We start from the raw sequence: 11,932 nt of genomic DNA on the forward strand, positions 1-11,932 counted from the left end.
GTAACTAGAAACTAATGTTGACACGTAGGTAGGCCTAAACATTGTGGAGTTTTTAGTGGAGTAGAAATATGAAGTAGCATTAAATACTAAGCATAAATACTAAGAACAACAACAAGAACGAAACATCAGTAAATGTACATACAGTATAGTCATCATTTATAAATTATACACAAATAATAATACATACAAATCACTTACAGGATTAAAATTCACAAAATAAATGAATATAATATTTGATATTTATGATTAGGACTGGCGTTGATTAAAAAAATAAACTATGAAACAAGAAAATATTAATGTAGAATATTTCTAAAGCTTGATTTTGGAAAGCACTTAGTTGTGTGAGTGTGTTAAAGTGAAAACAGAGTCAAATTTCTCGCATAAGCACATTTGTTTAATAGTTTTTTTTATGATTCTGACAGGACATGGCATGAATGACAAGCGCGTCACCCGGGCCATTTCTCTGTGCAAGAGAATTGTAAGCTGTTTTTGGTACAGCTGGAAGAAAAGGAGACATCTTGCTGAAGTCCAGATTCAGCTGGGTCTGCCAAGTCACCAACTCATAACCGAGTCTGCCACACGCTGGGGATCAAGGCAGCAGATGATAGAGAGAGTCCTGGAGCAGGAAGGAGCACTGGCCAAAGTCCTATCTAATGACAAAAAGACCAGGCACCTTGTCCCTACCTGGCAGGACTTAGAGGTCCTAGAAGCAGTCCAAAAGGTCCTGAAACCTCTCCAGGACTTTACCGATGCTTTGTCAGGTGAGGAGTACGTCACTCTATCATATGTAAAACCTGTGCTGCACCTTTTTAACGAAAGTCTCCTGGCATGTGAAGAGGGTGATAGCGAGCTTTGCAAATCGATCAAGACCGGCATTGTTGAGTACCTCAACCGCAAGTATTCTGACCCAGCCACTACTGACCTATTGGAGATGGCTTCATTTGTGGATCCACCCTTCAGGGCCACCTATATCCCAAGTGAAAAAGTTGATGCGTTGAAGCACAGAGCTGTCTTGGAGGTGGAGACGCTACTGGCTGATCAGAGCAGCTGTCAACCGCCTTACCTACGTGTGCCAACTGTGCCTGAGCCTGCAGATGGAGAAGCAGCAGTGGCACCAAAAGCTAAGACACTGGCAAGCTTCTTCAAGCAGCGCACAGCCACCACCACTGCGCCACCAACCAAGAGGGAGGCTATTGAAAATGAACTGTCAAGTTACTTGCAGTCAGCAAGTGTGGAGAGTGACACTGATCCCCTCAAGTGGTGGAAGGATCATGAAGTTGTCTTTCCAGCTCTGAGCCACCTGGCAAAAAAAGTATCTCTTGCTACCAGCTACCAGTTCACCCTCCGAAAGGGTTTTCAGCTGCAGTGGCAATATCGTGACCTGCCACAGAGCATCTCTGAAGCCGGATGCCGTTGACAGGCTGGTGTTTCTCGCACAAAATCTTTAAACGAAGGAGGACACGCTTGTCTTCTAATGTCTACCTCAAGACAGCATTACTGTTTATCAAAGTAAAAAAAGAGGGGGAAAATGTTTATTGAGTTGATAGTCTGTTTCTTGTGCAACTGGTTGAGGCTGTTCAGATAAGAAATTGAGTTAACAAAAAGCAAATGGTAATCTCAGGCTGATGTTTAAAACACATTTTCTCAAACTGAGCACTTTATTTTGTTCTTTATTTATATATAATTGCTGCCCTTACTAGGGTTTGTCATATTTTATTATTTTGTAATGTTCGTTATTTGCATCTGTGGATTTGTTAGAAAGGAGAAGAAATCTGTAATTTGATTTTAATAAGCCATTTAAAGTTGTCAAACAAAAAAAAAGTTGACTTTTCTCATAAATATATATAATATTTATTTCAGAAAAAGATAGGCCTATTTTATTTTATAGGCTATTTTTGTTTAAGATATTTGTATTTATTTAAATGTTCACCTTATGAAGCTTTGATTTAAAAAAAAAGGTCGTCCTGTTGTTCTACAGTGTTTATGTTTACATGTTGTTGTTATTTGAACAGCTGAGCATTTAATCTGAACCAGGTGAAGAGCCCTGTTTATTGTTTATTCATTTGATTTTTCAACTGTTCAGTGAAATAGCCGCTTTCAATAAAACTACTTGAGACATGTCATATCTGGCTTTGACTTTGACTGAACATTTGCTCTCACTTTGCGGAAAAAATATCAGGATATATATCTTATATTGATATTCAGCCTAAATATATCACACACAGGAATACACACTCTGAGCCTGCACTTGCATGTTTTGCTCACCTCATTCTTTAAAAAAAAACTAGGTTTGAGTTGTGGTATCCACTCAGATTAAAGGTGGGTTCATCTGCTCTGTTCCCCAAGTGTGGTCTCCCTCAGATCCCAAGTTAGAGGGATCCCTGGTGCACCATTTACCCAGGTCACCAGGAGCCAGGTCATTTACCCAGGTCACCAGGAGCCAGGTCATTTACCCAGGTCGTCAGGAGCCAGGTCATTTACCCAGGTCGTCAGGAGCCAGGTCATTTACCCAGGTCATCAGGAGTCAGGTCATTTACCCAGGTTGTCAGTCACCAAGTCAAGATTCACGTTCCCATCGCCAAATGTGGTTGTTAATTTCTTTAATATCAAATAAGTCAGAGTTATACTTAAACTAAATCTTTATTCAATTAATAATAAGGGAGCAGGTCAATACAACATACAATTATCAATTGAGTGCTCTACGATAATGATGGCTGGTCGACGAATCACCCCCAGATGATTCATTGAGAGCCATGAGACAAAAGTACCAAGGTCTTTTGCACCCCTTTCAACCTACATGACCAACAACAGATGTATAGAACGGGTCACAAGGTTAAGATTTGTATGAAAGATACTTATAATTCTCAGCAGACAGTATCTGCTGTAGAAACAGTACTCTTTGTGTAGAGACCAGGGTCTGGCCCTGAGGTCATCTCACCCACCATGAGACCCACTAAATCTGCCCAAGAAGAGGTAAACAAAAGAAAAACCCACACCAAACTTAAAGACAGGAAGTAAACCAAAAAGGTGGAGCAACTAAAGGTGTTGACTCTCCACATGTATCAAGACAACTGGAGCACTGGGCCAGACACTCTTAAATAGAACCTGGACCAGCTCAGGTGAAACACCTTCCCACTAACGAGATGGACAAGCCAGCACAGGTGTAACACATACTGACTAACGAGGTGACACCAATCAGTGCGTCCTACGTGCTAACGAGCTAGACGGGCTAACGAGCTAGACGTGCTAACGAGCTAGACGGGCTAACGAGCTAGACGGGCTAACGAGCTAGACGTGCTAACGAGCTAGACGTGCTAACGAGCTAGACGTGCTAAAGTCCAACCTCAAAACATAAATGGAAAAACCAAAGCCTGTAACACCTTAAGACAACAAATATATCCTACATTTCTTTTGGAAACCTTCACCTTCACCAATATAAACATGGTGTCTACTGGCTGTCAACAATTAAAAAGAAGAAAAAAAACACGTATTTCTAAATAATAATATACAATAGTATCTTTTGTCCTTTTTCTTTCCATAGAATCCTTCCTAAAACTCACTAGCTTCTAGAACTCTCGTCTTCCTAAAACTCACTAGCTTCTAGAACTCTTGTCTTCCTAAAACTCACTAGCTTCTAGAACTCTTGTCTTCCTAAAACTCACTAGCTTCTAGAACTCTCGTCTTCCTAAAACTCACTAGCTTCTAGAACTCTTGTCTTCCTAAAACTCACTAGCTTCTAGAACTCTCGTCTTCCTAAAACTCACTAGCTTCTAGAACTCTCGTCCCCTTGGAACGAGCCCAAACAAAACTCATCTCCAATACGGAAAAACATGCAGTCATAATAAATTGTGATCCATGGCAATGCACTGGCTAAACACAAAACACTCAACTTTTTAACTGCCCACCCTTGAGACAATCAGCAACCAAGTTGTCCTCACCACTGACATGTCTGATTTCAAGAGGAAACTCCTGCATTATCCATAGTAACTTTCCACCTCACTGCAGAGCTTCTCTCTCTTTTCAGGGTTCACTAGATAGGCATGTTGTTGGATCGGGGCCCAGTCCCCAATGTCATGCTCCAGTACATTTGGGTTGGCACATCTGAGAATGAACCCAGATATTCTAAAAACAGGGCAACAATGTCAATATAATTGTACCAAAAAATGGTCAGCTGGTTGCATAAATAATTATGATTACTAAATGTTACATAAATTGTAAATTTCAAAACCAAATGTACACCCCTTTGTTAATATGTATTGGCAATAATTCCCTTAATGGTGAGGCATGGAATAATAAAACGTGTTTTGACAAGTAGCAATAAATCACTGATATCCTTTAGGGGGGAAATCAGGTTGTACGTGCTGTTGAAACTAACACAACTAAAAAAACACATGGAAATGGGAGATATATTTTACCTCATTAGAGGACAACCTGCAGAAGACAGTCAGCTACATTTTGGAGTGATACATTTAAATGTAGGGGTCGCTGAACAAAGGAACACAACACTTATTCATCGATATCATGCTAAAATCATTTGTGCAAGAGGAGGGAGATGAGGTTGCACATCCTGTTAAAACTAACAGCTCAAAAACCACACGGAATCTGGGAATAATGTGTACATCCCTGGTCAGAGGACAATTTGTAGAAAACAGCTAGCTACATTTTGAAGTGTTGCATTTTGATTCAAGTGGGTCACCAACATGGTAAGTGTAACACAGCTCTTTTTTTGTTAGTCACTTTTTATTAAATCTCATAAATAGTAACTCTTCCATTACAGAGCCTGGATTTTCCCCCTGAGGCTAATATCCATATCATGCTGAAATCAATAGAACAGGGGACAAACGTTTAGGGTTCTACATTGTGACATCATTAAAATACTCCTTCTACAATGTTAAAACATTCTACATTGTGACATCATTAAAATACTCCTTCTACAATGTTAAAACATTCTACATTGTGAGATTATATCATTGATATCATGAAACAACTCATTCATGTATTTTCTGATGTTTGATCAGATGTCTTTTACCGGAGAATCTCTTGTCACACTGATCACAGCTATAAGGTTTCTCTCCTGTGTGTGTTCTCTGGTGTCGAGTCAGACAGCCAGATGTAGTAAAACTCTTCCCACATTGACCACAGCTATAAGGTTTCTCTCCTGCGTGTCTTCTCTGGTGTCGAGTCAGAGAGCAGGATGTAGTAAAACTCTTCCCACATTGACCACAGCTAAAAGGTTTCTCTCCTGTGTGGGTTCTCTGATGAATTTTAATGCCTGACGAAGAGGTGAATCTCTTCCCACAGTCAGAGCAGCAGTGAGATCTCTTTCCTGTGGATCTCTGCAGGTGTTTCTTGAGGTGTTTTGATCTGGAGAGACAGCCAGATGTAGTAAAATTCTTCCCACATTGACCACAGCTATAAAGTTTCTCTCCTGTGTGTCTTCTCTGGTGTCGAGTCAGAGAGCCAGATGTAGTAAAACTCTTCCCACATTGACCACAACTATAAGGTTTCTCTCCTGTGTGTGTTCTTTGGTGTAGAGTAAGATAGCCAGATGTAGTAAAACTCTTCCCACATTGACCACAGCTATAAGGTTTCTCTCCTGTGTGTCTTCTCTGGTGTCGAGTCAGAGAGCCAAATGTAGTAAAACTCTTCCCACATTGACCACAACTATAAGATTTCTCTCCTGTGTGTGTTCTCTGGTGTAGAGTCAGAGAGCCAGATGCAGCAAAACTCTTCCCACATTGATCACAGCTATATTGTTTCTCTTCTGTGTGTGTTCTCTGGTGTAATATCAGGCTGTCTGGCCGAGTAAAACTCTTCCCACATTGATTACAGCTATAAGGTTTCTCTCCTGTGTGTACTCGCTGGTGTCTAGTCAGATGGCAAGATGAAATATAAGTCTTCCCACATTGATCACAGCTATAAGGTTTCTCTCCTGTGTGTGTTCTCTGGTGTACAGTCAGGTCACTAGATGAAATAAAACTTTTCACACATTGATTACAACTAAAAGATTTCTCTCCTGTGTGTATCCTCTGGTGTGATAACAGGTTGCTTGACTGAGTAAAACTCTTCCCACATTCAGTACAGCTGTACGGTTTCTCTCCTGTGTGTGTTCTCTGGTGTATAGTAAGATAGCTAAATGTAGTAAAACTCTTCCCACATTGATCACAGCTGTAAGGTTTCTCTCCAGTGTGAATTCTCAGGTGTACTTTTAGTGCTTTTAATCTTAAGTAACTCTTCCCACAATCAAAACAGTGGTGAGATTTCGCTCCTGTGTGTGTTCGCTGGTGTATTTTAAGTTCTGATGAAGATTTGCAATGTTTTCCACAGTCAGAGCAGCAGATAGATTTCTTCCCTGTGGGTCTCTGCTGGTGTTTCTTGAGGTGATAGAATCTGGACAGACTCTTCTCTGACTCGTTAGCATCATGATGTTGAGGCTCCCCAGAGGATCCATGATAGTCACGTCTCTCTCCTGTGTGAACAAGTCAGACAGATAGTTAAAGGCTCACAACAGCAGAAATCCACTGAAAAAGGTGATGCCAACAGCGTAGCCATGATACTGTACAACAATTGACGTCTGTAATGAATGTTAAAATTACTTGACAATTGTCTTAAGACAGTCAAGTGAGCAACAATAGTCATATTTAGTCTTGTTTTCACATTAGTAGTAACTAGAAATAAGTAAAAGGTGTTGAACTCCTAAGCAGTGTGCCAGGCGACTTTTGTTCTCAAATATAGGCACCTTTCTGTGTTTCCTAATATTGCGACAAGGGCGATGCACACACAATTTGATTGCAGAAACACCTCCCTGCTAATGCAGAAACTGCTAGTTATGGATGTAGTATATCTGCCTGGAGCAAAAATGGTGAGCAAGTGGCCTAAGCTGTGCCATTAGAGATTCTGGGTTCGAGTCCAAGCTCTGAGGCCCATGGGCTAGGTGGCACCAAATCGTCCCACCACGTAACAGCCAGTTGAATCCTGTGGCGCGATTTTCAAATACCTTAGAAATGCTATTACTTCAATTTCTCAAACATATGACTATTTTACAGCATTTTAAAGACAAGACTCTCGTTAATCTAACCACACTGTCCGATTTCAAAAAGTCTTTACAACGAAAGCAAAACATTAGATTATGTCAGCAGAGTACCCAGCCAGAAATAATCAGACACCCATTTTTCAAGCTAGCATATAATGTCACAAAAACCCAGAAGACAGCTAAATGCAGCACTAACCTTTGATGATCTTCATCAGATGACACACCTAGGACATTATGTTATACAATACATGCATGTTTTGTTCAATCAAGTTCATATATATATCAAAAAACAGCTTTTTACATTAGCATGTGACGTTCAGAACTAGCATACCCCCCGCAAACTTCCGGGGAATTTACTAACAATTTACTAAATTACTCACGATAAACGTTCACAAAAAGCATAACAATTATTTTAAGAATTATAGATACAGAACTCCTCTATGCACTCGATATGTCCGATTTTAAAATAGCTTTTTGGTGAAAGCACATTTTGCAATATTCTAAGTACATAGCCCAGCCATCACGGGCTAGCTATTTAGACACCCGGCAAGTTTAGCCTTCACCAAAATCAGATTTACTATAAGAAAAATGTTATTACCTTTCCTGTTCTTCATCAGAATGCACTCCCAGGACTTCTACTTCAATAACAAATGTAGGTTTGGTCCCAAATAATCCATCGTTATATCCAAACAGCGGCGTTTTGTTCGTGCGTTCTAGACACTATCCGAAATGGTAAATACGGGTCGTGCGCATGGCGCATTTCGTGACAAAAAAATTCTAAATATTTCATTACCGTACTTCGAAGCATGTCAACCGCTGTTTAAAATCAATTTTTATGCAATTTATCTCGTAAAAAAGCGATAATATTCCGACCGGGAATCTACGTTTCGGTAAATAGAGGGAAAAACAGAAAGACGGGGGCGGCCAGTGCACGAGCCTAAGCCCTTTGTCCTCTGATAGACCACTTAGCAAAAGCGCTCGTGTGTTTCAGCCAGGGCTTTGAATTACGTCATTCAGGTTTTTCCTGGCCTCTGAGAGCCCATTGGAGCCGTTGGAAGTGTCACGTTACCGCAGAGATCCTTTGTTTTGGGAAGAGATGTCAAAGAAAGCCAATAAATGGTCAGACAGGCCACTTCCTGTAAAGGAATCTCTCAGGTTTTTGCCTGCCATATGAGTTCTGTTATACTCACAGACACCATTCAAACAGTTTTAGAAACTTTAGGGTGTTTTATATCCATATATAATAAGTATATGCATATTCTAGTTACTGGGTAGGATTAGTAACCAGATTAAATCGGGTAAGTTTTTTATCCGGCCGTTTAAATACTGCCCCCTAGCCCTAACAGGTTAAATCCACACCTCGCTGGAAGCCTCGCATTCCACAGGTGATGAGCGTGAGACTTGGATATATTCCTTAAATGATTTAATCCTTAAATGTAATACCTCACTTCACCGACCCAGGAAGTGGAGGAGCCAAACAGGTGTTGTAACTCGTTCATAACTGGCAAGCAGATCGGTAGAAATGGTAAGATAAATTGGCACTTCAAAAGGAAATGGAAAAAGTTTGCCTATTTTACCGGAAACTCCAGGAGCATTACGTCAGAATTAACGAAGGCCAGCAGCAGGTGGGGAATTGGTTATTTTCTTCTGGTTATATTGACCTCTGGCTTCCTCAAGTCATTTGTGTGTGTTAATTATTTAATCAAACGCTTGAAGCATCAGTTCAATTCAAGTTCTGCACATACAGTTGATTTTATTAAACACATGGGGAGTGTCTATATGAACAAATACACGTCATAACATTTCAACCAATCAATTGGTAGAAAGAAAATACTATTTTTTTTAAAATCTGCCCTAGAACATACAACATACATGCATTCAGACCCCTTCCCTTTTTACACATTTTTATTATGAAATAGATTTTTTTTTCAATTATCAATTTTCAGACAATACCTCATAAAGACATCACAATACCCCATAAAAGTGAGAAAAAAAGTTTAGAAATGCTTGTATATATATATATATATATATCTAGGTCATGCCAGTAGGCTACAGTAGGTTGTATCTCTCTAGGTCATGCCAGTAGGTTACAGTAGGTTGTAACTCTCTAGATCATGCCAGTAGGTTACAGTAGGTTGTAACTCCCTAGGTCATGCCAGTAGGTTACAGTAGGTTGTAACACTCTAGGTCATGCCAGTAGGTTACAGTAGGTTGTATCTCTCTAGGTCATGCCAGTAGGTTACAGTAGGTTGTATCTCTCTAGGTCATGGCAGTAGGCTACAGTAGGTTGTATCTCTCTAGGTCATGGCAGTAGGTTACAGTAGGTTGTAACTCTCTAGGTCATGCCAGTAGGTTACAGTAGGTTGAATCTCTCTAGGTCATGCCAGTAGGTTACAGTAGGTTGTATCTCTCTAGGTCATGCCAGTAGGTTACAGTAGGTTGTAACTCTCTAGGTCATGCCAGTAGGTTACAGTAGGTTGTATCTCTCTAGGTCATGCCAGTAGGTTACAGTAGGTTGTATCTCTCTAGATCATGCCAGTAGGTTACAGTAGGTTGTAACTCTCTAGGTCATGCCAGTAGGTTACAGCAGGTTGTATCTCTCTAGGTCATGCCAGTAGGTTACAGTAGGTTATAACTCTCTAGGTCATGCCAGTAGGTTACAGTAGGTTGTATCTCTCTAGGTCATGCCAGTAGGCTACAGTAGGTTGTAACTCTCTAGGTCATTCCAGTAGGTTACAGTAGGTTGTAACTCTCTAGGTCATGCCAGTAGGTTACAGTAGGTTGTAACACTCTAGGTCATGCCAGTAGGTTACAGTAGGTTGTATCTCTCTAGGTCATGCCAGTAGGTTACAGTAGGTTGTATCTCTCTAGGTCATGGCAGTAGGCTACAGTAGGTTGTATCTCTCTAGGTCATGGCAGTAGGTTACAGTAGGTTGTAACACTCTAGGTCATGCCAGTAGGTTACAGTAGGTTGTATCTCTCTAGGTCATGCCAGTAGGCTACAGTAGGTTGTATCTCTCTAGGTCATGCCAGTAGGTAGTATCTCTCTAGGTCATGCCAGTAGGTTACAGTAGGTTGTATCTCTCTAGGTCATGCCAGTAGGTTACAGTAGGTTGTATCTCTCTAGGTCATGCCAGTAGGTTACAGTAGGTTGTATCTCTCTAGATCATGCCAGTAGGTTGTATCTCTGTAGGTCATGCCAGTAGGCTACAGTAGGTTGTATCTCTCTAGGTCATGCCAGTAGGTTGTATCTCTCTAGGTCATGCCAGTAGGTTACAGTAGGTTGTATCCAAGTGGAAACAATTATCAACCCAATGTGGAAAGTGTTGAATTTGGTCAACAACAAAATGAATGGCTTATTTGCTACGTGAGGTTTACTTGATCTAACAGAAGTTTCGTAATGATTAAGTTGTTACGTGGACACGTGACATACCGACAACTTTGATAAAAACACTATAGGAGTTGTCTCCAGATCGCTATGCATATTCATGCTAGTAGCTTAGCATCTCTCTCCATTGAATACAGGCGGTTGACGACAACAACCCTCATAGAATATAAACAATAGATTACAATAATAAGATGTATCCACCAATCCAAAGACAGGATAGGCGGGAGATAGACAACCCACAGAGCTTCGTGGACAACGACTCCCCTTGTCAGGACGGAGAGACATCTTGTCAGTATATCCATAATCTTTGGTGTAGCCAACCCAACTCTCACATGGCTCTATTGGGGGTCACGGTGTGTAGTAAAACATCACTACATTAAAATCACTACATGCCGTGGCCCCCCAGTCTGCGGTCAGCAGATAGACCCTCCTCAAATATATATGTTAAGTCACTTTTTGGAAACGGAACGGAGAAAACAAGGGGTAGCTTGTCTCTACGTCGTCTGATTCTAGACATATCAGTCATCATCCCAGGACCCTCCGTTGAAGAGGTATTGACGAGCCAACTCCGAATATCCAAAGTTAAAAACTAATTGAAGGCGGTACTTACTGGTGTTAATCAGATCTCCCGTCTCCTCCTCTTCATCTTTCAATGTGACAGTAATCTCTCCTTCCTTCTTCACTCCAAAAACAGCATCATCCTCTTCTTCCTCTTGTTTAACTGAAACGTCTCTCTCTTCTTCTTTCACTGTAACAGCCTCACCCTCTACTTCTTGTTTTACTGTAACATCCTCACCCTCTACTTCTTGTTTTACTGTAACATCCTCCTCTTCCTTCTCCTCTTTCACGACAATGTTCAGCCCCAGAGCTTCTTTCTCCGTCCAGCAGACCTCCTCTTCTTTAACAGGAGGGGAGTAGTTTAGGGAGCTCATGTTCGGGGATGTTAGCTAGCTAGCTATCATTAGCGACTAGGCTAATGCTAACTTAACCAGTCAGCTACTATAGCTGACTAATAAAAAATAACGTAATATTAAATTAAATAGGTTAACAAGTAGATACGACAGAAGTGTGTCTAAAACACAGTAGCTAATATAGACTGAAAGCGTATAAATAGCTTGAATCTTTCGGCTATGTTGGCTAGCAAGCTAGCGAGGTGGTTGACGAGCTGTTTATGAAGAACCGTCCACTAGATTATACGTCACGCTGCAGCATCGCCTGAAAGACGCACATCGCCGTCTGCTGACTGGAGGGAAACGCAGTTGAGGATCAGATTTTATTTTCAGACAAAGATTATTTTACATGGATTTAATTAAATAATACTATTGAGACATACAAAGACAGGAATGTGGTGATTGATTAGTGAGAATAAAAAATGTTTACTACAGCACATTTAAGGCAGTTTCATTCAGTCAAACAACATATAAATAAGTAGCCAGCTACTGTAGGTCTATACTGCTCCTACATGGTGTAACAATACATCATGTAGATGTATATAATGAACAGACTAGGTC

The 11,932-nt window shown here is 40.7% G+C and overlaps 1 protein-coding gene across 1 annotated transcript; it reads right to left on the bottom strand.

Annotated features, from left to right (window-relative positions):
• Positions 1-3,195: 3,195 nt before the first annotated feature.
• Positions 3,196-11,578, bottom strand: LOC145876209 (uncharacterized). The gene is made up of 2 exons (XM_082971997.1): positions 11,032-11,578; positions 3,196-6,469 (listed from the first exon to the last, which is right to left on the bottom strand). The coding sequence occupies exons 1-2, from the start codon at positions 11,351-11,353 to the stop codon at positions 4,989-4,991; spliced, it is 1,803 nt and encodes a 600-aa protein (XP_082828123.1). The 5' UTR covers positions 11,354-11,578; the 3' UTR covers positions 3,196-4,988.
• Between the last annotated feature and the right edge of the window lie 354 nt (positions 11,579-11,932).

Source organism: Salmo salar, unplaced genomic scaffold (assembly GCF_965601325.2).
Source record: "Salmo salar unplaced genomic scaffold, fSalSal1 ptg000519l, whole genome shotgun sequence".
NCBI lineage: Eukaryota > Metazoa > Chordata > Actinopteri > Salmoniformes > Salmonidae > Salmo > Salmo salar.

Coding starts and splice junctions, on each gene's coding strand:
- LOC145876209 (XM_082971997.1), bottom strand. CDS start 11,353: ATGAGCTCCCTAAACTACTCCCCTCCTGTTAAAGAAGAGGAGGTCTGC. Junction 6,470..11,031: donor GGGAGATCTGATTAACACCA/GTAAGTACCGCC, acceptor TTGTTCACACAG/GAGAGAGACGTGACTATCAT.